We start from the raw sequence: 26,443 nt of genomic DNA on the forward strand, positions 1-26,443 counted from the left end.
AGGCCGGGCACACGCCGGCACCCAGACCCATCGCCGCGTGTCGACGGCTGGAGGCCTCAGACCGGCTCTCAGGGCAGCTCCCGGCCGCTCCCCCACCTGCAGGCCTCACCCCCCTCCCCTCGCTGGGTGTCAGCAGGAGCTGCGGGTACAGTCCCAGCACGACACGGGCAACCCAACGAGGTGGAACGAGAGATGACCCTCTGCAAACAGAATCCCAGCTACATTTCAAGACGCCCGCCCCAAATGCTGAAAATGCAGGGATTACATAGGTGGTGGGTTTCAACTGAAAGCCGCCGCCACGAGGACGGAGGAGGTACTCACCCGGAAGGTGGGGTAGAAGTGGATCTCGTAGGCGCGGCACACCTCGTGGTTCTTCTCTTCCGCACAGTCCAGGGCGGCGACTCGGATGGCAGCGGCCCAGTCTGAAAAACAGGAGTGAGACCGTCAGTGCGGCCCCGTCCCCACGGTCCACCCAGGCCCGCAGCCTCGCGGGCCATCCCGCAAGCCCGTCCACCCTCGAGACAGTCCTGAGCTGAGCTGGGAAAGAGGACGGGACCCTCATCGCTGACGGCGACACGGCAAAGCGCTGTTTGCCGAACCTGCAAATCGCCCCACAGCCTCCTCGGTCTCCGAATTAAACGACCCCGAGACGGATGAGAGCGCCGGGAACGGAGGGCTGTCATCAGCCCGTGGCCGGCCCTCCATCAGGGACACCGGGACAGCGTTTACAGTTTAACTGGACGCGTGTGGTCCAAGCCGTTTAGCCAGAGCGTTCCCGCGTACTGACTCGAACGAGAGGAAAGGCCGTCAGCGTCTGGCCACCGGTCTTTCAGGCCAAAGACACAGCCGTGTGCAAACACCAAGGAAGTGGTTCCAAATACTTTCCCCGAGGCCCTTCCCACACCCTCAGACACTGCTGCCGTTCTTGGGAGTAGAAAAGGAGCAGTTTTAAATATTTTTTTTCCTACCTTTAATATCAACACTTAACCAGCTCACAGTTGAGTCTTGTTTCACTCAAACCCTGAGCCCCTTCCCAACTATGCCAAGTGGGCCGCCGCCAGCCAGTCGTTTCGACATAACCGACCACGCGCCTCCCAAAGGGAAGAGCTTCTTTCCCAGCACAAGCGTCCTCCCGGCACCACACCAACTCAGGCCAACATGCTTCAACAGCAACAAACATCTGGTCGGGAGTCCAATCTTCCTAATTGTCCCATTTTTGCTTACTTTGTTTAAATCACGTCCAAACAAGGCCTGTCTTCTACACCCGCGGTCTCCCACCATCTGGATTTTGCGACTGCCCCCTGCCCCCGGGTTTTCTGTAAACATGCGGACCTAGATCTCAGCTTTGGGGGAGGCCAGTTCCCAGGTGGTGTGGCATTCTTCCAACAGGAGATGGGTGACCTTTGGCTGCCTTCCTTCTTACCGACACCCCCCCTCCCCCCGCCCAACACTTTAATTCCCGAGGGCTGCAGGCCAGACGGCGGGCGGGGGCAGTCTGTACAGACGAAGCTGCGCCCTGGAGACCCCGAGGCGCGGCTCACCCAGCGGTAAGGGCGGAGCTCGTCCCTTCGGTCACCAGCTTCCAAGGAGCGGTCTCCCCAACATCCTCCAGTGAGGTTTTCCCTTTAAAGATTTGCTCCCTTTCTCTGGGACAGTAAGATTCCCAAATGTTTCCTGGCTCCTCGCCTACAGGGGGACGGGCTGCAGGGGAAGCAGGATGAGCTGGCGGCCTCTGCAGACACACAGAGGAGCAGAGAACCACCCGGGCAGGACCGGCCGGAGGGGACGGGTCAGGGACAGGGCGAGTCCCGCTAGCCGCCTTCTGTACCATGTGACTTCTGAGGAGGAACTGACAACGGGTCCGTCCCTGAGGCGCTGGTGAGCTCCGACAGACACCACCCATCTAAACTAGTCATTTGGTTATAAATCACGCCAAACGGGTTTTCTCAGAGTGTTGCTAAGACCTGAGACTTCAGAGGTTGTATTAAAAGCATGCCTGGAAGGAGAGAGAAAATACTGCCCATCACTAAGTATTATACAAACATGACGGCTTCTACATATTAGCGATTCAATCATTACTTTTTTTTCCACCTCATATACCACTTTTCCCTAAAAATACATGCCTTTGGGACTTCCCTGGCAGTCCAGTGGTTAAGATTTCGCCTTCCAATGCAGGGGGTGCAGGTTCGATCCCTGGTCGGGGAGCTAAGATCCCACATCCCTCAGGGCCAAAAAACCAAAACACAGAATAGAAGCAATATTGTAACAAATTCAATAAAGACTTCAAAAATGGTCCACATTAAAATAAAAAAAAAATCTTAAAAAAAACATGCCTTTTTCCTCTGTAATTATACAAAATATTTACCGACGTTAATATAATGCAAAGAATCAAGTAAAAAACAAAAGAAAAAAGAAAAAAACCGAAGTTCTGCTTTCACAATCAATGACCGAATAGTGTTCCACTTAATGTGGCCTCAGTGAAACCGGTTCATCTCGAGGCCATTTAAATGGATGGAAAACAAAATTCCCAGAGCCCTCCCGAATCACAGGTCACATCTTTCTGGAGTGTCCAATTACAAGGACCTAAGGAAGAACAGTTAATACCCTCGTCCACTTAGCGCGGCAGAGGCCCGGACGCAGGGCAGGATGCACGGGTGGCAGGTTGCCGGGCTCCCAGGGCCGCCTCCGCCCCGGCGGCCGGGCTGCGGGCGCACCCGCCACCGCGCTCCTGCTACCTCCGCCCCGGCGCGCAGACACAGGGCTTCAGGGCTTACCGAGAACCTCCATGGCGCACTTGCACTCCATCTTCAAAAAAAGTGCTCTAGGACCCAGAGAGAAAGAAAACGGAAAACTGCTTCAAGAGCTGACATTATGCACACAACGGAGCCAGCCCCGGGCAGAAAAAGCCGTTCACGAGGGTGCAGTTTTCAGGGTGGGACTTGGGCCCACTTTTTTGTTTTTCAGATTTTTCTTAATAAGTACGTGTTACTTATAAAAATAAATGTAGAAAACTTGGGAACCTCAGGGTACTTGCGGGGGCCGCGTGTCCCGCTCCTCAGCTCGCACCTCCCAGGATCCCCGGTGCAGGAGGCCGCAAACAGCACCCAGCACGGCTGCCGCGCGCGGCCGCAGGGAGAGGAGGCCGCAGGCCGGGTGCTGGCCCGCCCAACTCTAACACGGCGCTGGCTTCACGCACGGCCCCGCTTCGACCGCTCTGCGACCGCAAACGAGAACCGCGGGCTCCACGGGCAGCTCGGCCCGCAGACCCGGATCGGGGCCCGGCGCCCACCCCAGCCCGAGACTCTGCCCGGCCTGCGCGGGGACACCGGCCCCACCACGATGCGCCCAGCTCTCAGCCCACAGGACCTGGTCCTCGGGCGGACACTGTCCTCTGAGCGCCCCGCCACGTTCTCCCTCAGTGCCGCACATGTCGCCTCCTCACAGAGGCCATCCCTGGCCCTGCCCAGGAGTGGTCACCAGGGCAAGAGAAGCCCCACCAGCCTCTCTTCCCAAGCGGAGCAAGTTCACAGGTTCCGCGCTGTGGGGCCTGCCTGGCGGGCAGCTGGCTGCTACGCAGGAGGCGGGGCTGGAGCTCCGCCCGAGGTCCAGTCGGCTCGGCGGCTCCAGAGCCCGCGGCCCGCTGTCCAGGCAGGCAGAGCAGAGGCAGCACCCGAGGCGCCCGGCCCGCCCTCCCCCGAGGCGGAGGGTCCTACCAGGATCTTCTCCCCGCTTGGTCCTGCTGCCTCCAGACGAAGACATGCCCCACTTCCAACTCAGCGCCCCCCGACGCCGCCACCTTAACGTCCGCCCCCCCAAACCCTCAGACAGTCACGCGTGGAATGAAGCAGCCGTTTCCTCTGATAACTTCTTTAAAAAGCCTCTGCACAACGTGGCCCCTTCTTAAACGCACAGACAATCCTTGTACTCCCAACACATCTCACACCTTCTCCTCACTAGACGTGGGCCACCCCAGAGGGCAGGAACCCATTCGCGAGCGTGGCACCCCACCTCGACCACAGGACGCAGCCACGTCACGGGCCTGAACGCACGGACGGAGCGGAAGGGCCTGGCACTCCACCCACAGCACCACGGCCGGCCAGGCCCGACCCGCCCGATGCACGTGTGCCGCGAGGGCCGCTCTCCCCTCCTCCGTCCTGCTCGGGACTCAAAGCTTTCAGGCATCGCTGCTCCTCGTGATCCTGGGCCAGCCTCACAGCCTGGGATGCGACTGTCTCCCTTCCTACTTTACCGGTGAGGAAGCAGCTCAGAGTCCCCACAGGATGACCGAGGGGGACCCGGCGTGCTGCCCTGGAGCTGTGCCAGGCTGGGCCTTTGGGCAGCAGCCGGGAAGGCAGAGGAGGCCGCCCGGCAGGGAACCTCCCCACCTCCTGTTACATTCATGACACACTGACCTTGAGCTCGCTTTTCTGTTTTTGGCCACGCGGCATGTGGGATCCTAGTTCCCCGACCGGGGACTGAACCCGCGCCCTCTGCAGTGGAAGCGCGGAGTCTTAACCGCTGGACCGCCAGGCAAGGCCCAAGCGTGCTTTTCTCGTAAGTCTCCAGGCACGGCAGCCCGCCCTCAACTGGCAGGTCACACTCGTCCAGCTCAGCGTCAACTCGCACCTTCCCAGTGAAAAGGTGGAAAGTTCTTTTTGGCCTGACACAGGGGATGCTCGGGTGGTGATGCTTTGCTGGGGGTGGGCACCCGCAGGCACCAGCACCCTGGGAGCCCTCCTGGGAGGGAGTCAGTGTGCACCCACCACCCCTTCAAGCTGGGACCGGGCCGCCGCCCTGAATGGACCCCAAAGGTCCTGCAGCCTCACTGCGTCCCACCCCAATGCAGCAGGCAGTGCCGGACAGCATAAGGACACCCGGCTGCAGGTAGAGCGTCCAGCCCACACCCGCTCTGCCACCAGGTTTCGAGGAGCTGGGAAACTTAGGAGTCTCTCTGTGCCTGTGTCACCCCAGCTGGAAAACAGAGACCCTAGATTATATCTTCCTACTCGGGTTTTTCAGCCTCAAAAGCGCCTTCAAGTGTCCCAGGCACCCAGTAGGTAAACCCAGCCCTTCAAAACAGGGTACAACTGCCAGTGGCTTCAAAATGAAAAAGAAAAAGAAAAACAACCTTGGTTTCCCCCAGGTTTTTAACCAATTGCTTATCCCCAGCATAACAGTGAAAAGTTGAGGTGTTACCTGAAAAAGCAACGGTGCCTCAGGAGCAGTCCGACCGCGCTGAAATGCTTTGTGGGATGTTTTAGAAAAACTTACGCTGGCCTAGTCTTTCCTTGGACGTCTCTAACAGATGAAATGCTTGGTAAATGTACTAGCGTGAGGGTTCCCTACACTGAGTCCATCCTAAGTCAGTATCAGGGCGTAATTTTCAAAAAGCTGAGAGCATGACTCATACACTGCAGAGGGAACAGGTGTCACACATGCCCTGACCTGGTTACTGAAGGACCCGTTCGGGGTGAGAGAGGACCAAGCACACGGCCACCAGTACCACCCAGCTGAGACAGAGCTGGCCAACGCCAGCAGGGTTCCCCTTCCCACTGGACAGAAGCGATTTGCATCTCCGCCCGATCAGGTCTGTGAGTTCACTGCAGCCTGAGCCTGAGCCCTGAACTAACAGTCATTAAGCAAAGGTCAAACACAGGTACACCCCCTGGACTTGGTCCTTGGGGAACCTGGGGCTGAGGCCACATGACACTGAGAGGACACGAGTCCCACCCTTCTGTCCAAGTCTTAAATGTGTCTCAACAGCAGGATGTGGAAGAAGACCAGCCCGACCGGGGCAGTGCCTGGCCAAGGGCAGTAACGGCAGCTGTGCCCTGGAAACGAACGCGACAGTGACGCTACAGAGCCCCGGGCTGCCAGCTGTTTCACTTGGCAAGTCTGGCCAAACCCCATCTACCCCAGAGTGCACTCCGCCTGGAAGCCGCCCTTCCTCCCGGTCGCCAACTGGACGCCACTCCCAAACACCTAACGCTCTGGAGAACAAGCGCTACTACCTTCCACGACCCACCCCCCCAGGCCCGTCAGCCCCTCAAGAAGCGAGCTGGTGTGGGGTGGGGCGCCTCCCTCCCCCGCGGCACTCCCGCCGGCCAGCAGGCCTCTGGCCCTCCGTCCTCCAGGGAGCAGCCAGGGATCCTCCAGAGGAACCAGGTCGTGTGGCCCCGGCTGAAAGCTGCTCTTCCTCCCTGCTGGCCGGGAGGAGGGAGAGCACGGCTCCCCGCCCCCTTCGGAGCTGGACCCTCTGGGCGCGGCTCGGTCTCGCCCGCCCCGGGCCTCGGCCCTGCAGTCCCCCCACGTGGCGGGCCCCTCGCTCATCGGCCCTGCCCTGCGCTGCTCCCCCCGCCCCGCTCCCCTTCCTAGGACTCACCCCTCCAACCCACTGTTCATGCTGCCCGCTTTCCGTTCGTTGTCTGCACCTCCCCCGAAGGACGGGGTCCACGGGAAAGGGAACGCACTTGGATTAACGCAGAGCCGAAGTCCGGCGCTACTCTGGCAGGGCGCGCGCTGGCGGGCAGAGGACAGCCCCCTGCCCGGCCCGAGGGCTCCCACGTCCACAGGCGGCCAGGGCTCCACTCCAGACGGCGCGCCCCGTCGAGGCGGCAGCCTGGCGCGAGGCCTGCCCACACCTCACGCAGCCTTTGTCCACCTTTGAAAGAAGCCGCGGGAAGGCCCGGAAGGAGGCAGATGAGGGAGAATTTTGGTTATAGAGGCGCCAGCAGCCACTGCAAGTATCCTAGCAGATGGACGGCATTCACCCCACACAAAAGGGAGACAGTCTATTTTATCAAATAAAATGCAAACCATTTCAGAGGTTGAGCTTCAGGGTCTTTGCCCATTCAACTGGTACCCTCCCCTCCTCCTGCCTCTCCCACCTGTTGGGACCCCACCACACAAAGGAGAGAAGCGCTCTAAACCGAATGCAAATTGCCTGCTTTCAGGACAAGACAGCGTCAGCCACCAACTAGACACGGGGGTGAAGCGCGCCAGCTGCGAGGCAGGGAGGCCGCCAGAGCCTCCACAGGGAGCAGCAGTGAGGCCCGCGCCCGTTCCTCACTCCCACTCATGAGCCCGTCTGTTTTTAGTACCACAGGCTTAAAAAATACCTGTGAAACAATTAAGCTTCTATACACAGTGGACTAAAATTTATTTCAGGTTTCCTTGTCAAGTAACCATATTACTTAACCTAACAGGATTAAACTTTTCACCATTACTTATCAAGTTCTAATAAAACATCTATAAAAGTCTGATTTATGGTCAAGCAACAATTGGTTCTAGAAAATGATTACAGTACAGATTAATTAACCTCTGAGGCTTAAAAGGATGCAACCGAGTGTTGTGCTTAAGGCCCAGAGCTCCATTATGGCCTCCTCTTCCTCCTCATCCTCGGGAAGTCAGGGGGACGCTGGGGTTTCTGATCCCACATTCCAGCTGCTGGAGGACGTTCTGGTCCCTGCACAGGCCCCTTCCTGGACGAGCAAAGGGCTTTTTAGATAAGCTCCAAGTTCAAGCTGCAAATCAGGACACACAGGCCTAGGCAGAAACTAAGCCTCATGCTAAGGAGCACGCGTTATACACGAGCCCCCCAGAGCAGCCTGGAGTTGGGCGCTCTGCCTCAGCCTCACCACGGGGCAGAGGGCTGGGACTGGGTCTCAAGCATCCTTTCATGCCCCGAGTTCGCCCGGTGTGGTTAAGCTGACACTGTACGTGGTCCCGCAGGCTTTGCAGTGAGCCCACTGGATGCGGACGGGCTCCTGCTGGCTGGAGGTTGTGCACCACGAGGCAGGAAAAGCTCCCAAGATCGGTAAGGTCCTCGACTCGCCTGCAAAGCCCAGGCAGGGCCAGCGGCATTTACCACCAGGTTCCTTCACTCAGTGTCGCGTGCTTCACACAGCAGCGGTGTCCCTCTGGACCTGGTCGCAATGAAGTCTGGGTCTTGCAGACAAGTCTTGGTGGCGGGAGCCCACGACAGGCTTTGCTGGGCCCGTAATGGGGGAGGGAGGGGGGGCGTCCCTGCCCACCCACCTCTCTGGGGTCCAGGCGAGCTCCCGTTCCATCAGCACCCCCTCCTCCCTCAGTCCCGCCTCCTTCTGCGGTGCACAGGTAATGACCCGTGGGGAACACCAGGTGGTCCAGTTCACGTCCACGAGGCCTCCGGCCATGCTGACCAGGAGACCGCTGGTGATGAAGAGCTCACCGGGAGGTGAGACCAAGGCCCGGCAGCAAGAAGGGGCCCGGCTGTCCCGGCAGACGCCAGGAGCGAGCCATCGGGGCTCTGGTGCCCCCGGCCTGCCACTCAACCGTGTGACCACACGTGGGGGACAGGAGGAGAAGGGGCGTGCGGCGGGTGCCTGCCTGCCAGCTCCGGGGCGCCCCTCTGAGTCTCTCATCAAGAATTCTGGGGCCAATGACAGAAAACCTGCCCCTGCTTCCCTGGCGCTCTTCCCCAAAGACAGAGCGGAGGAGAGATGGGCCGGGCCGGACACCAGGACCCGGTGATGCTGGCAGGGACACTCCTGCCTCGACAAAGTCTCCGCGGTTCCTCAGGGCCGTCTCGGGGCGGGGGGGGCTGCCCCCCCACAGGTGTCAGCTCCCACCTCAAAAGGAAGTGGCATCACCAACTGAGCTAACATCACAGCTCCGGGCAAAAGGATTTTCAGGGACACAGCAGGGTTTTATTTCGCGAAGGACTTAGAAGTGACAGGACTGAGCCAGATCTACGTAAACGCTGGGAGGACAGTTGGCACCCAACAGTAGACCTTTTGTTTGTTAAGCCATCTTCTTAGAAGGAAAAACAATTATTTTTAAAATTTTGAAAATATCAGCGAAGAGCTAAAGTTCAATCCAAATCTTTTAGGAAAACAAAGGTGTCCCTAAGCTGTGCACAGAGAGGCCCTGCCGAGCGGAGGCGCCCCGCCCTCTGCAGACCCCTACCCACTCTGAGCAAGTGGGAGAGGCCACTTAGGAGGCGCTGGTGGGGGGACAGCAGGGGAAGCAGGTGCTCCTCTAGCTCAGTGACCGCCCCCCCCCCGCCCCAGGCAATCTCAAGCCAGGGAGTAGAGGCTGTACTGTAACCACCCACCTTCTAGAAGCCACACTGCTGTCGAGACTGGGGTGGGGGGCAGATGGGGCAATCTGGCTGGACACTGCATTTCAAGAGGGGTGGGAAGAGGCAGCTGACGGGCCTAGTCCAAGGTCTGTGTGCCCCGGGGGCTCACTGGACACTCCAATTCACAAGTGACGGAGCCGGCCCAAAGCAGTGACAGCGGGAGCGATGACTGCACTCAGACCGGACCCTGTGGGCGCTGGGCGCCCCCTCCCCTGCGTGACGGCCCGCGGCCAGAAGAAGGCGCTGGGCAGAGGGGCTGCGCCAGCCTCCTCGGTGAGGGTGAGGGCAGCTCTTCCCAACGCGTTCCACGGGGACTTCGCGGAAATGAGGTACCGGAAGGGCCCTGTGGCCAGTCACGTGGGACCCCAGGGCCAAGTAACGGGTTCCTTTACTGGAGAGTTCTCGTGTGTGGACAGCCACGAGGGAGTAGTTCACAAGCCACGCTCCCGCCTCCTTTGGCCACAGGCCCATTCCTGCAGTGGTCCTGCAGGCTTAGCGTCCCCGAGCACAGAAATCCTCCACCTCTGGGGCTTGTGCTGACAGGATGCCAGGCCTCACGCCCAGAGCTTCTGATCCAGCAGGCCTGGGCTGGGCCGACAAAGTCCCCAGGTGAGCTCTCTCTGGGGACCCCAAGTGCCAAGGCTCTGCCTCCAGTTAGAGCTGGCGCTCGGGAGCCCCCCGGGCAGTTTGGCTCTCAGGACCCCCTGGCCGCCGCTCCCCTCACCCTGCCCCTGCCGGCCCTGTCTTTCGAGCCACAGCTGTTTTTCACTCTCAGCCACATCTCCTTCTGTCTCAGGCCTGCTCTTCCTGCTTTGACTTGTAGGATGTCCAACTCGTTTAAGATAACCTTATTTAGCTAACAGTTAAGTTAATCACACCATTAGGTATGGGTTTTACTAGTTTCGGTTCCAAAAATAACTTTCCTTCTGAGTTCCAGGGACAATTCTCAAGGCTCCTTACATGCTGGTTCAACTATGAAATACTTTGCAACACTCAGATCTGGTTTACAACATTTATATTTCAGACACTAAACTGAAAAAATCAAAATATGCACAGAATAGGTGACAAACGTCTTGCCAGAGCTACCCGCATTTTAATTTACCTATCTGTGTTTCTGCCGCCCAATGACAAAAGAGAATTGCAAAGTCCTCTGTTTGGTGTCAAAGCAAAGGCTTAAAAAAAAAAACCCACTAAGGAGTAAAATGTCCGTTTCATAGTCTCTGATTTCAGTTCTGACCAGTGCCAAAGACTAGGGACTCAAGAAAACATTAGCTCAAAGAACGGACCCTTTAGAATCAACAGGCCCCAACACCCTAAGGCAAGAGGAGACGCATCTAAAAATAATCATTTACAATCATGCACAAAAGCCCTATTTAGACTTTTTTAACGTTTCGTTATGAGTCTGTCTAGATATGAAAAAATCACAACAGGGTTGCATGTAAAACTAAAGTGCAGGAAGAGAACCCAGCAATTTGTTACTCTCTTGCCCACTGAAATACATAATTAGAGGTCAGCTCAACCTCAGCAAGAGTCCAGCCAAACCTTGCTCTTGCTGGAGACCAGCTCCCACTTCAGAGCAATTCGCATTCCATTCTGAAGCGTGGCCAGCTTGCAGGAAGGCTGCAGCAAAACCCCTAATTGGCTACAACTCTGCCATTTAGAGCAGGCCAATAGCTTAGTGACTGATTAGCAATTTGCAACATGAGGAAGGTGCCAAACATCAATAAAGTGTGGGAACATGACCAGAAGTTTGGTGGGTGACAGATTTATCCAAGGCTGCGTATCCATGAACAAGGAACCAACCAATGAAATGCTTTGAAGGTCTTTTTCTGCTTCTATGGAGAAGTCTCCAGCGTAGTTGGACATCTATGTTGTGGACACTGAGAATCCACCATATGCTCAGCTAACTAAACCAGAAGAGGATGAAGAAGGACTTACAGGGAAAGTGGCTTGGAATAGGAACGGGGATCCTCAAAGAAGGAGTCTAGACACTGGAGCGGAATTACTGAGGATGGGATGCACGTCGGGACACAGCTAGGATAAAGGCCTGGGGCGTTAATGAAGGTCTTAGGGACTCAAAACTAGGGGTCTGGAGAGCTAGGCGATAATGGGGAGGCCTCCCTGTCCCCAGCTGTGGAGTGAGGACTGGGGGAGAAGGATTCTTGTGATTCTGACTTGAGACGGCCGACTTCCCTGGATCTCACGGGTCATATGGGGGATACACCCTGGGGTGCAGGCCAGCGGCGGCCTATGCGAGGTGCCCCCGTAGGGCAACGGGAAAGGGGCCTGAGAGGCTGCCGCGAGCCGGAGGGGAGAAACCGGGGGTCACAGGTGCCAGGCCGAGCGGCCGGGGTCGAGTCCCGCGCGGGGGCGCGCCTCACCTCGCACGTCCCCGGCCAGGGCCCGCCAGGTGGGCGCATAGCCGATGCAGTGGCCGCACCACGAGGAGTAGAACTGCACGAGCCACGCGGCGGAGCTGTTGGCCGTGGCCCCGCGCACGCTGCCGCTGTCCAGCACCCACACGGCGTCTTCGCCCGCGCGGTACAGCCGCGCCGCGCCGCCCGCGCCCGGCCCCGCCGCCGCCGCCAGCAGCACAAGCAGCGGGGGGAGCCGCGAGGGCCGCGCCGGGGGCGGGCGCCGGACTCGGGCCTCCGTCCCCGCCTGGGCTCCCGGGCTGCGCGCCGCCAACACCGCCGTCCCGGCCGCCGCCATGTTGGGAGTGCCGCGCCGCGCCTGACCTTTCACCCTGGCAACCGCCGTCACGTGCGCCGCGCGCGCCCGGCCCCTCCTCCAGCGTCAGGCCCCGCCCCCACCGCCGGAGACCAGTCCCCGCCCCCAGCTCCGCCCCCGCGCGCCCGGCCCCGGCTCCCAGGCGCCCCTCAGTCCCGGACCCTGAGAGCCAGGCACAGACTCGCCCCTCCTCCAACCGCCTGGTCACGCCTCCTGCCCCGCCCCTGACCTCATGGCCCCGCCCCAACGGCCTGGCCACGCCTTCGGACCGCGCCCGGCTCCGCCCCTCCATGCCCCGCCCCCACTCTCACCGCCTCCGCAGACACACCCCCCACCCCACCCCAAGCTGGGATGGGGTCTCCAGATTCAGCAAGTGAAGGTACGGGACGCTCAGTTAAATGTGAATTTCAAATAAACGGAGAGCTGTTTTTTGTCTTTGGGTTTTTTTTCGAGAGTTGTTTCTAAGTCTACGTATGTATCATACCTGAAATGCAAATTTAATGGGACATACTTAGACTTCAAAACGATCCGCTGTTTAAATGAAATTCACATTTTACTGCGCGTCCTGTGTTTTCCCTGGCAACCCTACCTGCGGCTTCAGAGGGTCTGCAACGCTGACCTTGACTTTTTAATATGAGATTTTAACTCATAAAATGTAACAAAACACCCGCACAAATTCAGATGTGTTACAGAGCTAAATTTTGGAACGTTCAGGGATGACTTCTCTGCGCACCTAGGAAATAAAGATTCCTATGGCTTGTTTGCTCAGTATAACAGCAGACCTGTTTTTTCAATTGCTATTCCTAACTGTTTTATGCATATCAAGATTTTCTCTGAACTGTGTGACCAAAACAGAAAAGAAAGGAAGTGGACACAGAGCGGACGTGAGTCAGCATCTGTCATCCATTGGCCTGGAAGGTCAAATTCTCACGTTCAGGTCACCTCACTCTTATGCGTGATTGTTAAATATGTAAATGATATGATCTGAACACAAACTACATTTATAGCAATGCAATCCTCTCTCTGCCCTTTACATTGTGAGGTTTTGTGTAAGATTTTGTCTGAAAAGAGCTTTGTTGTTTTTGTTTCAGATAAGGGTTAGAAAACCCTGGATAAGATGATCCAAACCAAAGGGCCCATGGACGAGGCACTTGTGTCCCCTCCCCATTCATTCTTCCTGCCTTCCTTTACTAACATTTGCTGGGCTTCTGCTCCACACCAAGCCCTGGAGACAAAGCCAAGCCTGAGTGCCACTGGGTCTGCATTGCAGGAGAGAGACCCAAAACAAATAAACAAGTAAGGTGAAGTTAAGTGCTATAAAAAGCAGTAAAGCAGGGCAGGAGGAGGGGGCTGTTGCACACAGGGGGTCAGGAAGGCCTCTCTGAGAAGGAGACTGTGGGTGAAGGAGGTGAGGAGAGGCAAGCAGCCCAGGCAGAGGAACTGCATGTGCAAAGGCCCTGAGGCAGAAGGGGCGAGCGTGCCAGAAGGACAGCAAACCAGGGGAAGAGAAGAAGCCGGAGAACCTTAAGGGGCCATCGCCGCCCTCCAAGACACAGTGGGGCTCAGGCAAGGGGTGGACCGTGGTGCTGGTGAGAAGGGTTAGACTTCGGGTATGTATGACGGTAGGATACGTGGTGGATTAAATCCAGAGTATGCGACAAAGAGGTCACGTTTGCCTGCCGGGCTTTGGCCGGAGCAGCTGGAAGAATGAAGCTGCCCTTGACTGAGATGAAAGACTGCAGGGGAGGGGGTGGGAGAGCCTTGCAGAGGTGAGAGTGGAGATCAAAGTTGGCCTGGCCTTGTTGAATTCCAGAGACCTTTTCAACATCTGTGGTTGGTGTCGGGCCACTGGTTGGCTGTGTGAGGCTGGGGCTCAGATGGTAAGTCGGGGCTGGTTGAGGTCCCCACAGGAGGAGCGAGAGGCGAGAGGGCTGGCCACATGCTGAGCCCTGGGCCTGTGGCTGCAGGGCTGAGAAGAGGAGGGGACCAGAGGAGCAGTGGTGGGGGGCGGGGAGAGAAGGCAGAAGAGCGTGTGGAGATCAAGATGGAGCAGCGAGTGGATTTGGTCTGGAGGCTTGGCTCATCCCCCGCCCCCCACCCCCCTGCCTTCAGGCTGGGAGGGATGGCCACGAAGTCCTATGGTGATTGTTGAGCAAACAGACCAGGATCTGGTCATGCAGTTGGCAAAGACAGTCAAGGCCAGGCTGTCGGGAAGGAGTCTAGGCCTCACCCTGCACACCTGCTTCACTCTTCCAGGAGGGGCTTAGCTTTTTTTTTTTTTTTTTAATAAATTTATTTATTTATTTGTTTATTTTTATTTTTGGCTGTGTTGGGTCTTCGTTGCTGTGTGCAGGCTTTCTCTAGTTGTGGTGAGCGGGGGCTACTCTTCGTTGCGGTGCGGGGGCTCCTCATTGTCGTGCCTTCTCTTGCTGTGGAGCACGGGCTGTAGGCACGCAGCCTTCGTAGTTGTGGCGCGTGGACTCAGTAGTTGTGGCTCGCGGGCTCTAGAGAGCAGGCTCAGTAGTTGTGGTGCACGGGCTTAGTTGCTCTGCGGCGTGTGAGATCTTCCCGGGCCAGGGCTCGAACCTGTGTCCCCTGCATCGGCAGGCAGATTCTTAACCACTGCGCCACCAGGGAAGCCCGAGGGACTTAGCTTTTGAACACTGTCTTGGTCTGCTCAGGCTGCCGTAACAGAACACTGCAGACCAGGCAGCTTAAACAAAAGACATTTATTTATTTCTCACGGGCTGGACATCCGAGATCAGGGTGCAGGCATTGTCAGTTTCTGGTGAGGGCTCACTTCCTGGCTGGCAGATGGCCAGCCACTTCTCGCCTGTGGTCACCTGGCCCTTCCTTTGTGCTGTGTGTGGACAGAGGAGAGGGGGCTTTCTGGTCTCTTCTCGTAAAGCCACTAACCCCATTGTGGGGGCCCCACCCTCATGACCTCATCAAACCCTGATCACCTCCCAAAGGTACCTCTTAACACCATCCCATTGGGGCTTAGAGCTTCAACATAGGAATTCTGGGGGGAACAAAATTCAGGCCTTAGGAGACACTCAAGGCCACTTGGAAGGACCGTGCCCCTTCCCTCCCCAGGTTCAAGTCCCACTGTCACTCACAGCTCTTTCTTTAGGCCTTGTGTCCCCATCCAGACACTGAGGGGGTTGGAGGGGAGGTCTCTGGGACCCCTGCTCTCTGGGGCAGCCAGTGGGCCTATGTGCTGCTTTGGCCCAGCACTGGGAGGCTGCACCCTAAAAACAACGCCACAGTTTCTCAAATCCAAAGGGCCTCTGGCCCTAGAACACACGATTGATTTAATAAGTTCTTAGGAAATGATGCATTGATTGTACAATGCAGCCAAATGCAGAAACAGTCAAACGAGGGGGTGGGGTTGTGTCTGAGAACGGTAAAAACTTACGAGGATTAGCCAGGCCCTGCTTCCCTGCTGAAGCCCGGCGCCCCCTCCTCGGCACCCTCCTCAAGTCTGCTCCTCCTCCCTGCTGGAGAGCCACCTGCATTTCGGGGCGCTGAGACCCACCCCAGCAATTGTATGTGCTGCCAGTGGGGTGGCACGTATCACAGATAATTCTCAGATTTGTGAGATGCACTCTGAGTTCGAAGGGATTGAAATGTCGGGAAGTTTTGCATCTTAGAGCTGATGAAATGAGATATTGCTATTCCTGTTTTACAGAGGGGAAAACTGAGGCTTGGAGAGCCGAGTGCCGTGGTTAAGCATGCATGGAACGTATGTGGCAGAGGAACTCTCAAACCCGGGTGCCCCCAACACCTGCAGGGCCCGTTCTGACGCCGGAGACAAAGGCAGAACCCCCTTCCCAGCCCTGAGTCTCCTCCCTGGTCATCATCCTGGTCATGCCAGCTGGCGTCCGGCTGAATGGACATGAGCCCTGGAGGGCAGGGCCAGCTGTCCCTTCTCTGAGCGCCCCCCCAGATGGGGGAAATTCTGCACGAGGGTGAGGGAAGAAGGGGGCAGACAAACTCCACCTGCAGCCCCGGCCCCAGAGCGGGCACCGCCTTCCACACCCCTTCAGCCGGCGTTTGGCGTCGGGCTCAGCTGGTTAAGGACACCAGCCGTTCTCCGGAAGACTTACAAGGAGGATTATTCCTGAGTGCTTGCCACGTGCCGGGGATGGAGCCTGGCGGGGACAGGCTCTCCTCTGTGTCCTCACAATGACACGGTAAAGAGGGCAGTGACGGTAGTCACGGAGGCATGGGGGCCGGTGTCCCTGCCACACCCCCAGGAAGAAGTAGAGCAGGACCTAGGACGTGGGCTCCTAGCATAATTAAATGCCCACGTTACCACCTGGATGGACACGGCCGCTGGAAAGGCCCCTACAGGAGAGCAGCAGGCAGGGGTGGGGCGCAGGGAGCTCCCGAGGGAGGGCCAGGGGTGCAGGGTGTGTGTGTGTGTGTGTGTGTGTGTGTGTGTGTGTGTGTGTGTGGATTCTGCCCTTTCCCCTCAGCCTGCCGTCGAGTTTTGCAAACGCCACTCTTGCTCTCAGCTGTGTTCATGGGGTGTCAGAGAGGAGACTTCGCTTGGGGCAAAGGGGACACTGGTTGGGGGACAAATGCAGAGGAGCAGCTTGGCATTTGATGGCTGGCATAGGGTGGGTGGATAAGACAAGGGACGGGGGACAAATGTGGGACTTGCAGCCCCTCTGGGACCTCGCTGCTGAAGGGAAGCCAGCGAGCGTGGGATGGGACTCCCTGACCGCTTGTTGAGCACTTGACCGACAGCCTTGTCCCCCAGCTGCCGGCCAACCTGACCCCGGGGCCCCAGCTCCCTCTGGAAGGCCAGTGTGCTCGCCTCCTGCCCGGTGGGAGCCAGACGCCCCGGGCACGGGAAGGCACCATCCCAAAGGCTGCGGCGTGTTGCTGCAGGTGTGCGGCCATCAACCCCAACGCTCCCGTGACCTTCATCTGTATGTTATAGAGAGGCTGTTATGGCTGCACAGGGCAAAGCATCAAAAGGACTCGTAAAGCTCGTCTGATGATTTGGGGTTTAAAGCGCTGGAGGTGAGTTTTGGGCATTTTATGCAGGAGGGAACAGCTGAGCGGAGAAGCTGAAGGAGACAGATCCCAGGAAAATTCCATGAGGGGTTTAACGGAGAAATAATCATTTTCTATGAAAGATAATGACTTCTCTGGAGGCTGGTATAAGATTTATTGGCCCAAGAGGTTACAGGGATTGGAGCCAAGGTGAGACCTTGGAGGGAGTAATCTTGAAATTGAAGTCTTGCCCCAGGTCAATATATCTGAGTGCCACAGCCCTCAGCTCCACACACATGACGTTGGCTGAGATTAAATGCATCCAACACCTTCGGTGGACGTACTTCCTCCTCTGGCCGGTCATTTTATAGCCTCATGCTCCCTGGATCCAGCTGTCACAGGAAGGCGAGGCCAGGGTTTTCATGAGTCCCCCTTGACCAGACTCCCTTCAAGGGTGAGGGGCCACGGGCTGAAAAATGACTCCAGGGGCACAACAGCCTGCTGGGCACCCCAGGAGGCCCTCTGTTCAGCTGCAGGCATGGCCACACGTCATGCAGAGCCGTCAGCCCCAGCCCATAGTGACCAGACCCGAGACTATCGAATTTGAGGCAAATCTGCAGGGTTTCGATGTGGGAGATTTATGACCATGCCAGACGTGTGTGTGTAAAATACATAATTCCTCTCACGCGGCCTCGTAAAGCCAAAAGGGTCAGCAATAAATAGAAAAAAATAAAAAATTACAGACTAATTTGTCAGAAAACTAATAGGAAATCAATAAGAAAGCTGTAGTTCAAAATTTGTTTTGAAATTGTGTACTTGGAGAATGAACACACATTTTCCCCCATGGACCCAAACATCTTCTGTTCTCTAAGGTGGGCTTGGGAATATCGGGGGGGAAATCAACATGAACTCTCGTAGCTGGTGCTTCCCGGGACCGTGACCCTGTTCTCGGTGAGTTGGAGGTTATGACGGAGGCTGGGCTGGTGAGCTGGTCCACCCAGATCTGAGAGTCTGCCCCAGAGGCTGGAGCCTGGTGAAGGGCTGTAGGGGGCTCCTGCCTTCACGCAGGGACCCTGCAGTATTCTGTGGGGTCTGAGAGGCAGCCCCTGGGAGCTTTGCCAGACCAACTTTGGAGATGCCGCCCACTCAAAACTACAAGCGTATGAAAGTCTGGGTCTCCCCAGGGTCCATAAACGTAGTTAAGTGAATGAGTTCCTCTCCTAAAGCTGGGTCAGCAGCAGGACATTTTAAGCCAACACACCGTTTGCTTGATTCCCTGTCAAGCAGGTATTTTCCAATTTGAGAATTGTAGATGGAGGATGGATGGATGATAGATATAGTTGATATAGGTAGACGACTGATAGATGATATAAATGATAGATGATAGATAACTAAATTGATGAGTGATCGTTGATATAGATGACAGACAGGCAGAGAGATTGCTGTAGGACATTGGAAGTAACTTTCAAGAGATCCAAGCACAGTATAAGTGAGCCCCATCTCAAGAAATCCTAACCACCTCAGAAGTTAGAAGCAGATCTGAAAGCTGCTTCCCTTTATAAAAGAACTGATTGTTGGGCTCACTGAAAAGCCACTTTTCCAAGTGCACAGATGATACAACCCAGGTTAAAAATATTGAAAATACTGAAATGAGAGACCCCCATCAGGACAAGTATGTTGAGAAGATACTGCATTGGTTTCTAGTGAATTCCCTGGAGCACAAGCTCAGACGTGCTCTCACGTTAGAACCAACACACACACTATCCAGCTTTCTGCTCATCCTGGGGAAGGCGGGGCACAGGCCCCCCCTGTGGCCGCAGACAACACTCAGGGAACTGGCTGACAGGATACAGGGGCCGGCCACTGTCTGAGTCTGTGCCCTGGCGCCTGTGCTTCTGCAGGGCTGCTCTGGGTGAGGGGTGGGCTGCAGGGACCCTTCAGAGCCCATCAGCGGCTTGTGGGATGGCTGCTGTGGGTAGAGGTCGGTGCTGTGGTGGCCTGTCCTTCAGCCCGTGAAGGTCAGCTGCCCTGGTCCTTACACTGAGCCAGCCCCAGGGCCAACCTGCCCGGCCTACTGAGGGCCCTGTCCCCGAGGGCCTGCACCCAACGGTCTTGCCTTGTCCTCCCAGCTCAGCCTCTCCCCACTTCCTTCCCACAGGAAATCATCTTTACGCTTGAATCAACATTAATTTCCTGGACGCCTGCCCGAGTCTCGTGCTGAGAGAGGCAGGCACTCTTGTCAGGGGACACCTGGAGGCCCGTGTGGCCCGAGGGACGTCCCTGTAGGAGCACCTCGCGCAGGGGCCCACGTGCCGAAGCCCTTGGAACCCTCCGGGGCCTCGCTGCGTCGCAGAGGGCTCATTCGATGGCCAGCCGGGCAACGGGCTTTTGTTTCTTCCACGAGGCGTCCTGAGCACCCTCGGGGAGGCCGGGGCCCACCCACCCCCAGAGGACGGGCCGGAGGGTTGGCTGGCCACAGGTGAAGTGACCTTCTGCCCCTGAGCTGCCACCTCCTGTGACCTGCACACAGGGGACACACACTGACCTCCCAGCCCCAAGCTACTGGCTGGACAGCACGGAGGCACCAGGCCCTTGGCCTTCATAAGTCAGAAGCAGGCAAACATCTCCACGGATGGTCTCCCAATGAGGCAAAGCTGAGGTGCGTGTCAGTGCAGGCGTGACCCCAGACTCAGCACCTGGCCTCCGCGACCCACCACAGCCTCTCTCTTGGCCTTTGCTGAGGCCCACGGCACCCTGTCCTGGCACATGGCCTCCAAGTTCGTCCGTGGGAGCTGCTCCTTGCCCGGCTCCTTGGGACCGTCTCCCTCAAGTCCGTGACCTCTGCGCCTTTCTTGGCCAACCAGCTCCGGATGCACCTGCACATCCTTTTACCTTAATCTCTCTGGGTCAGAGCCAATTTGCTGTTGATGTCCAATCGATGGCCCTGTATCAGATGGCCATCCGCAGGTGACTGCTCTGCAGGGTGGCCCTGCCCAGGGCAAGTCCAGGTTTCCTGAAGCCGCCCCCCCACCCCCAATGCTCACACGTGAACACAGGCTCACACGCGCACACAGGCTCACACACAATCACAACATCACAGACATCTGTGTCACCAGAGCACCCACCCCCCGTCTTCTCAGAAGTCCTGTCTTGCCCACGACTGCCCAGTGGCCGCTGTGTGAGCCCAGGCGATACAACTGGCACCCGCTGGCCCCTCCGCTGCCAGGCTGCCTGGCGGGGCCACCTCTGAGAGCTCGGCCAGCGTGTCGCACAGGATCCTTCTGGTGAGCTGGGTGGAGACCAGATCCACCACCTTGTCTCTCTCCACACCCGGGAGGTCAGCACGGAGGCCTGAGCCCAAACCCGGAGCTGGGTCCCCCCGCCTAGAGCCGGACAGCCCTGGGTCCCCAGCTGCCAGACTGTCCCCAGCCACACAGGCCACTCTGGATAGGGTTGGGGGCTGTGCTGACAGCCTTGGGAGCCCCCCCGGGGCATCACCTGTGCTCCCACACAAGGGGGACCCTAGCCAGCTGAGTGGTTCAGACCACCGGTCACCCATGGCCTGGTCCCTCCCAACAGAAGTGGATTCACCCAATTCGTCCCCAAGGCTTCTGCCCTGTCTGGCCACCCCCAGGCAGACCCCCGCCTCCTGGGGCCCCGGGGACAGTGGCTCAGGCGGGCCCTCCTCAGACAAGGAGGGCAGCTCTCCCGTGATGATAGGGGCGTCTTCCCCTGGGGTGCCCCACGAGCCCCCAGGACACTCGGCATCTTCCGGCGGGGAAGGGAAGTCTTCTGAGTGGGCCCTGGCAGGGTCGGCCTCACCGTCTGCTGGGAGGATGGGAAGCGGAGGAGGGAGGCGGGTGTCCCACTGGGTGGAGGACGGGAGGTCAGCTCTGCCGTAGGACAGCACCTCACAGATGGGGGACAGGATCTCAGTCAAGACCCCTCTGGCCAAGGGAGGGCAGGCTTCCTCCAGGACAGAGGGGGCTCTGCTCTCCCCACACCCAGGTGCCCGGCTCTCGGCTGTCAGGGCTGCCGGCCCACCGGGGGCCCCAGGAGGAGCCCGTGGGCTCCCCGGGACCTCAGGCTCAGATGGGGCCTGTAGGGGTTTCCCGTCAGTGGATGGACTCGGGAAGGCACCCCAGGGTCCCTCCGGGCAGCCAGCTGAGGCCTGTGGAGGCCCCATCTCTCCTCTTTGGCCGAACTCTGCCCCTTCAGAGGCCGAGGTCCCCGAAGGAAAGGAAAGGGACACGTGTAAGTCACCAGAGGAAGAGGTTTGGGATGGGAATGTCGGGTTGGCAGCCTCTGGGGACCTCCCTTTGGTTTTTCCTGCGTTTGAACCACTAGTCGGGCTCCCACTGGTTCCAGAATCTTCCTGCCCCTCCCCTGGGCCCAAGAAGGGAGGCAGGACAAGGGGCCCCCCAGCGTGTTCCAGGTGGGATGAGCCCCCTGTGGGCAAGCAGCACCCTGGGGCTAGTCCAGCACCGGCACCAGGCTCCCTCAGGCCCTCCGGGTCCCAGACCTCGCTGGATGCCTCGGGCAGCTCTGAGCCCGACCGCGGAGACGGGGTGTTGGGGAGCCCCCCTGCTGGCTCCGGGCCGCCCGCCCCAGCGCAGGAGCCCCGCAGGGAAAGGGCCCCGCTGCCCTTCAGCCCCTCCCAGGTCTCCGGCCCTCCGCCCCAGTGGAACCCCCAGGAGCCTCCAGCAGAGAGCCCCCCAGACCGGCTGAGGTCTGCGCCCGGGGTGTCCCCGGCTTCCCCATCCGACAAGGAGACGGAGCTCTCGGAGAGCTGGACCAGGATGGCGGATGCTTTCTGAAACTCCTGGAGGGAGGGACAGGACGGGCTGCTCCCTGAGCGGGGGGTGGGGGACCGTGCCGAAGACCCCGAAGACCCCGAAGTCCCCGAGCAAGTGCTGGGAGCAGACTCAGACTGGGAGCCCAGGTCCAAGGGTTCCGTGAGCTGGGCCAGGGCGCCGCCCTCGTGCTGGGCGGGGGGTGCTACCACCTTGGCTGCTGCAGAGAGAGGAGGGTTCAGGGATGATGTCGCCACCTTCTACGCTGAGGACATCCCCCCAACACTGGGAAGGGCAGGGCCCACACCTCACAGCCCCTAGGCCAGTGGATCAAAACCCCCGGCAGCGGCAGCGTGTCCAAGCAGTGGGGAGGCGGGGGCTGTAGGAGCAGGCTGGCTCCGACTGAGAAGCTGGTCCCCTTACGTGGGGACTGGTCCTCATGCAAGGGGCCGGGGCGTCACCTGGAGAGGCGGTCAGCCGGGCAGCTTTCTGGTGGGAGGAAAGGGCACGAGGGTCCTCCTGCCAACTGGTCTCTACCCTGCAAGCACATCATGACGTCCTGGGGGGTCCCCAGGAGGGAGCCCCGTTTTCCAGCCTCCTCCCCGGGGCCCAGAGTCTCCGCAGGGGGCCTTCAGCTACCGCAGATGCTTGAAAAACCTGCCTGCCAGCCGTCTGCCCCCAGAGGGAGGTGACTGTCAGAGGCCAGGGCTCCCTGAGTGGGACCTGTCTTCAGGGGGGCTCTGGCCTCAGTCCCCACTGGGTCAGGTAGCTGAGGAGTCACCATCTGAGAGACTCAGAGGCAGTGCTCCCTGGAGGGACCCCTCATGCTGCCCCCGCCCAGGATCTTGGGCCGATTCATCAGGTGGCATCTTTGTTTCCAAAGGGGGGGGTCAGATTCGAGAGGACGTGGGCGTGGGCTGGGGTGCACGGTGGGCCTAGCCCAGCACGAGGGGCACCAGCAGGGAGTGAGGGTCTTCTGGCAAGAGGGCAGGATGTTCTGGCCAAACCGTCTCCAGGCCCCAGGGCCCCACCAGCCCGAGCAGCCCGCCAGGCCTCACACCTCTGCTCCCCTGAGCAGCTTTCCACGGTGACGGGCTCCTCCACGGGGCTGCTGGCAAAGCCCAACCCCAGTTCCGGCCCAGCTCGGCTCCCGCTGCCTTCAACCACCTGGTGGAAACACTTTGGAGAAATGCCATGGTCAGGGTGTGGCCCCCTCTGCTGGACATCAGTCCGTGTCCCGTAGCTGTGAACACAGCCCCTGTGCTCTTGTGACCACAGTAAGGAACACAGGCCGACCCCCACAGAGGGCCACGGAGACCCCCACTCATCAGACACCGCTCCTCCCAGTGAGCTCCAAAGACCCGTCAACGGACAGATCCAGCTGGAAAGGGTCAACACTTTCACCTGATGGACGAGGCGACAACACGCCCCGCCCCACCCGAAGGCACATGGGAGGGCCCAGCAGAGCAAGGCCAGGTCCCCACCAGCCTGCGGTGAGCGCAGGGCCAAGCCTAGACTCACACTGGCTTCCCGGGGACTGAGGGGACCCCCTGCGCTTGGTGAGTGTCGGCTCTGGCCCTGGAAGTCTGATGCTCGGCTTCCTGTCGGAGCCCGGGTCTTCTCCCCTGCTGGCTGGGGGCTGGGCTTGGTCCGGGCGTCTCCTAGGAGGCACAGAGGCTGTCAGCGCCGACAGGCGCAGAACGCAGGACGCAGAGGACACGGGGTCCCGGAATTCTGAAGCCACGGGAAAACAGCCTTAAAGTTCAAAACAGCCACAACACCTGCTTGTGTTTGGTTAGAGTGAGGACAGAAAAACACGTGGTTACCTACTCCTAAAATTACCCTCTTGTTGGATAGTTACGGATGTGAGGACCCAGGAAAAGCTTTAGAAACATCATTTAAAATGTAGGGCCCTCTTTATGTTAGTTTTTCTGGTGTGTTCTTGGGCAGGTCTGTGGGCCGGGGGACCAGCCTGACAACAGCCCAGCCGGCTGTTCCGAGCAGTCGTACCCACTGGGAGCAGTAGCGCCCAGTCTGGGTGGCCTCACCTGCCCACAGCCCGCCCCCACTGTCTGAAAATGTTGGCCGAGGTGTGCTCGGGTGGCCCTCCTGCAGGACCCTGTGCGCTCAGACACAGGGACAGAGAGGCCGGGGTCGCCCCCATCACACAGCTCGGGCCAGGCCCACCAGGACGCAGGTCTGTCTGACCCTGAGCCTGATGCTGCCGCGAGCTGCCGGGGCCCACCGAGGGGGTGGCATCTGTCCTCGGCTGCCACTGCTGCTGCCCTGCCTGGTTACCTTGGCCCATGTGGCCGTGGCTCTCCGCCAGCTGGCCTCCAACGTCAGGCCGGCCGCTGCCCACGGGTGTGTCCTCTCCCCACGCCAGCCTCGGAGGCTGCAGGTGACCGTCCTCAGCCGAAGCTGCCCAGGGGGGTGTCCTGACCTCCTGCTTGATGAGTAGGCTGCAAGGCAGTGCAGGGTGGTGGTAACTGCCCACCCAGGCTGCACTGCCCCCACCCCCGGGTGACCAGCCCTGACCAGAACGTTCCACAAGTGGAACAACACGTCACATCCAGGGGACAGCTGCAGTCGGAGGCCGAGCAGTCAGCACAGGGGCGAAGGAAGATGGGTCCCGGCCCCTCCCTGCCCGGCCACTTCCCAAGCAGGGCCCACACCCCCAAATGGGGCCACTGCTGGGGTGTCAAGGCGCGGGCATGTCACAGGGCATGGTGGGAGGGAGACTCCGTCTGTGCCCCAGCACAGGGCAGGACAGACCCCGGCCCCCTTAGGACTTCTGCGTGGAGCCCGACCGCTGGCCCGAGGGCCAGCACCGCATGTGCCTGCTGGTCCCACCTGAGCTCTGGGCACACGGACGGGCAGCAAGAAACCACCCCGTCACAGCCTCAAGGAGGGGGCTGGGGAGCAGGGCTGCCAGGTCTCCTGATTCCTCCTGGATTTAAGGTCATGCCCCTAGGGAGGCCTGTTCTAGAACATTCCGCAGCTCTCTCAGGTGCAGCTGGGCGTTCCTTCTGTTCCCTTTCTCCCCAGGCACATGCCGCAACTGGACACAGCTTGCTGCTCTCCCCAGGGTGGCCCTGAGCGTCCCCCTTGGGATTCACACTCATGTCAGGGTGTGGACAGGGGAGTCCGGGCTGAGGGCCATCTCAGAGCTGAGAAGCCGTGTCTCAGGCCTTTGAAGGAGGAGACGGCTCAGGGGCCGGAGCTCCAACCTCGCTGGGGCAGGACCTGGTGAGCACCTGTCAGCCCCAGTGTGTCCAGATGCAGGGTCTCACCTGGGCCTGCCTGGCCCTCCGGAGCAAAGATGCAGAGGAAGGGAAGGGGCTGTGCCCGGGCCCAGAACCAGGCCGAGGAGAACCGGAATGAGAGGCCCTGCCCCCTGCCCTCTTAAAGGCTTATCACCCCGCCCCCAACCCTCCCCGCACACACACGGGGTCTCAGGCCAGGAGCCCAGGGCATCCTGGGGGGCTGGGGAGGGGAGGGGCCCCACAAGCGCTGGTTCATGGATGCACCCTGGCCCGACCCACTCAGAGCCCCACTGAGCTTCTCTTGAAGGAACGAAAGAACGAAGTACACCCGGTCCTTGTTCCTCCGTGCCACAGGACCTCCCGGGAACATAAAGTCACCCTCTCGTGGTGGGTTCCAGGTGCTCTGAAGCCTCTTGGTAAATGCACAGTTCTTCTCTCCTTCTGACTTGCATCACTGGTGTGATGAGAAGAGCACAGGAGCCGGGTACCCCACGACCTTGACCGCGGGGCGAGCGGTCCTCCCCGCCCAGTGCTACAAACTAACTCTCGGGTACCAAGAGGGTCCAGTCAGTCCAGGGAAGCCTTTCAGAGATTCCTGGGGTGGGCGATCAATAGCAACGTGAATTATAGATCAATGCATGGAAGCACTCTCAGAGGGCGGCAGAGTGGAGCTCGGGTCGGGGGCTGAGTGGGCGATGACCCCCTTTCTTGGGGGAGGCATGAAAACGGACCCCCCATGTTGGAAGGGGGCCGCTGGACAGCAGTGGTGCCTCCAAGGGCTGGTGGGGTCCCTGAGAAGGCCACTCTTGGGGGACGAGCCCCTTTCCAGGATGGGGGCTGCCTTCTGTGTCCTCACCCCCAGGTTGTCGCTTCGGGTGGGCAGTGCTCAGATTAGAGTCTGGCAGGCGGCCAGCCCTGGGGGGCTTTGAAGCTTGCTAGGAGGAAAAAGGGCCTCCCGGGGCCATTTTAATTAAGATGGAAGGGAAGGAGGTGGTGCCCGTGCGGGGTCATCAGGAAACTCTTGATGGCAAAAGCAGCTCCGCTTCCGCCCACACCAGGACCCCCGGCCCCTGCCCCAGATGACTGAGCCTGGGCCGGGCCCCTCTCATCTGCCAGGAGAGGCTCTTCTGCTGCAAACCAGTAGCCCCGAGGCCAGGCCTGCGGGAGAAGGCCAAGCCGGCCCGGCCGGGAGAGCAGCCCATGCCGGCCTCGAAGGGGCGTGCCCAGCAGCTGGGTGGCCGCACATGCACCACCCTCTGTCCTCCAGCCAGGCCGGTCTATCTGCTCTGTCGCACTGTGCCCTACAGCAGCCCGGGGATGGTGGTACCCCTGTCCCCATTCAGCAGATGAGGAAACGGGCTCAGAGAGGGGAGGACACACCTGGGCCAGTGGCACAGCTGGGACTGTGTCAGAATCTGCCTGTGCTCCTCCCACTGGGCCAGGGCCGCTCTGGCCTCTGCCCACAGCCCTGAGGGCCGGCTAGCAGAGCCAGGGCCCCCCGGTGCCCCTGCCCCACCTCCCCTTGG

At 59.3% G+C, this 26,443-nt stretch overlaps 2 protein-coding genes across 2 annotated transcripts in view; both read right to left on the bottom strand.

Moving 5' to 3' along the window:
• QSOX2 (quiescin sulfhydryl oxidase 2) overlaps positions 1-11,868 on the bottom strand; it is a 28,984-nt gene extending 17,116 nt beyond the window's left edge. The window contains exons 1-2 of the mRNA XM_057549009.1: positions 11,503-11,868; positions 322-422 (exon numbers count right to left, since the gene is read on the bottom strand). Coding sequence (XP_057404992.1) covers positions 322-422; positions 11,503-11,833 — 432 coding nt within the window. The 5' untranslated portion in view covers positions 11,834-11,868. The remainder of the gene's footprint in view (positions 1-321; positions 423-11,502) is intronic.
• An 8,126-nt stretch (positions 11,869-19,994) lies between these two features.
• CCDC187 (coiled-coil domain containing 187) overlaps positions 19,995-26,443 on the bottom strand; it is a 39,168-nt gene continuing 32,719 nt past the window's right edge. The window contains exons 25-28 of the mRNA XM_057549187.1: positions 23,950-24,113; positions 23,173-23,312; positions 22,683-22,830; positions 19,995-21,871 (exon numbers count right to left, since the gene is read on the bottom strand). Coding sequence (XP_057405170.1) covers positions 19,995-21,871; positions 22,683-22,830; positions 23,173-23,312; positions 23,950-24,113 — 2,329 coding nt within the window. The remainder of the gene's footprint in view (positions 21,872-22,682; positions 22,831-23,172; positions 23,313-23,949; positions 24,114-26,443) is intronic.

Source organism: Balaenoptera acutorostrata, chromosome 6 (genome assembly GCF_949987535.1).
Source record: "Balaenoptera acutorostrata chromosome 6, mBalAcu1.1, whole genome shotgun sequence".
NCBI lineage: Eukaryota > Metazoa > Chordata > Mammalia > Artiodactyla > Balaenopteridae > Balaenoptera > Balaenoptera acutorostrata.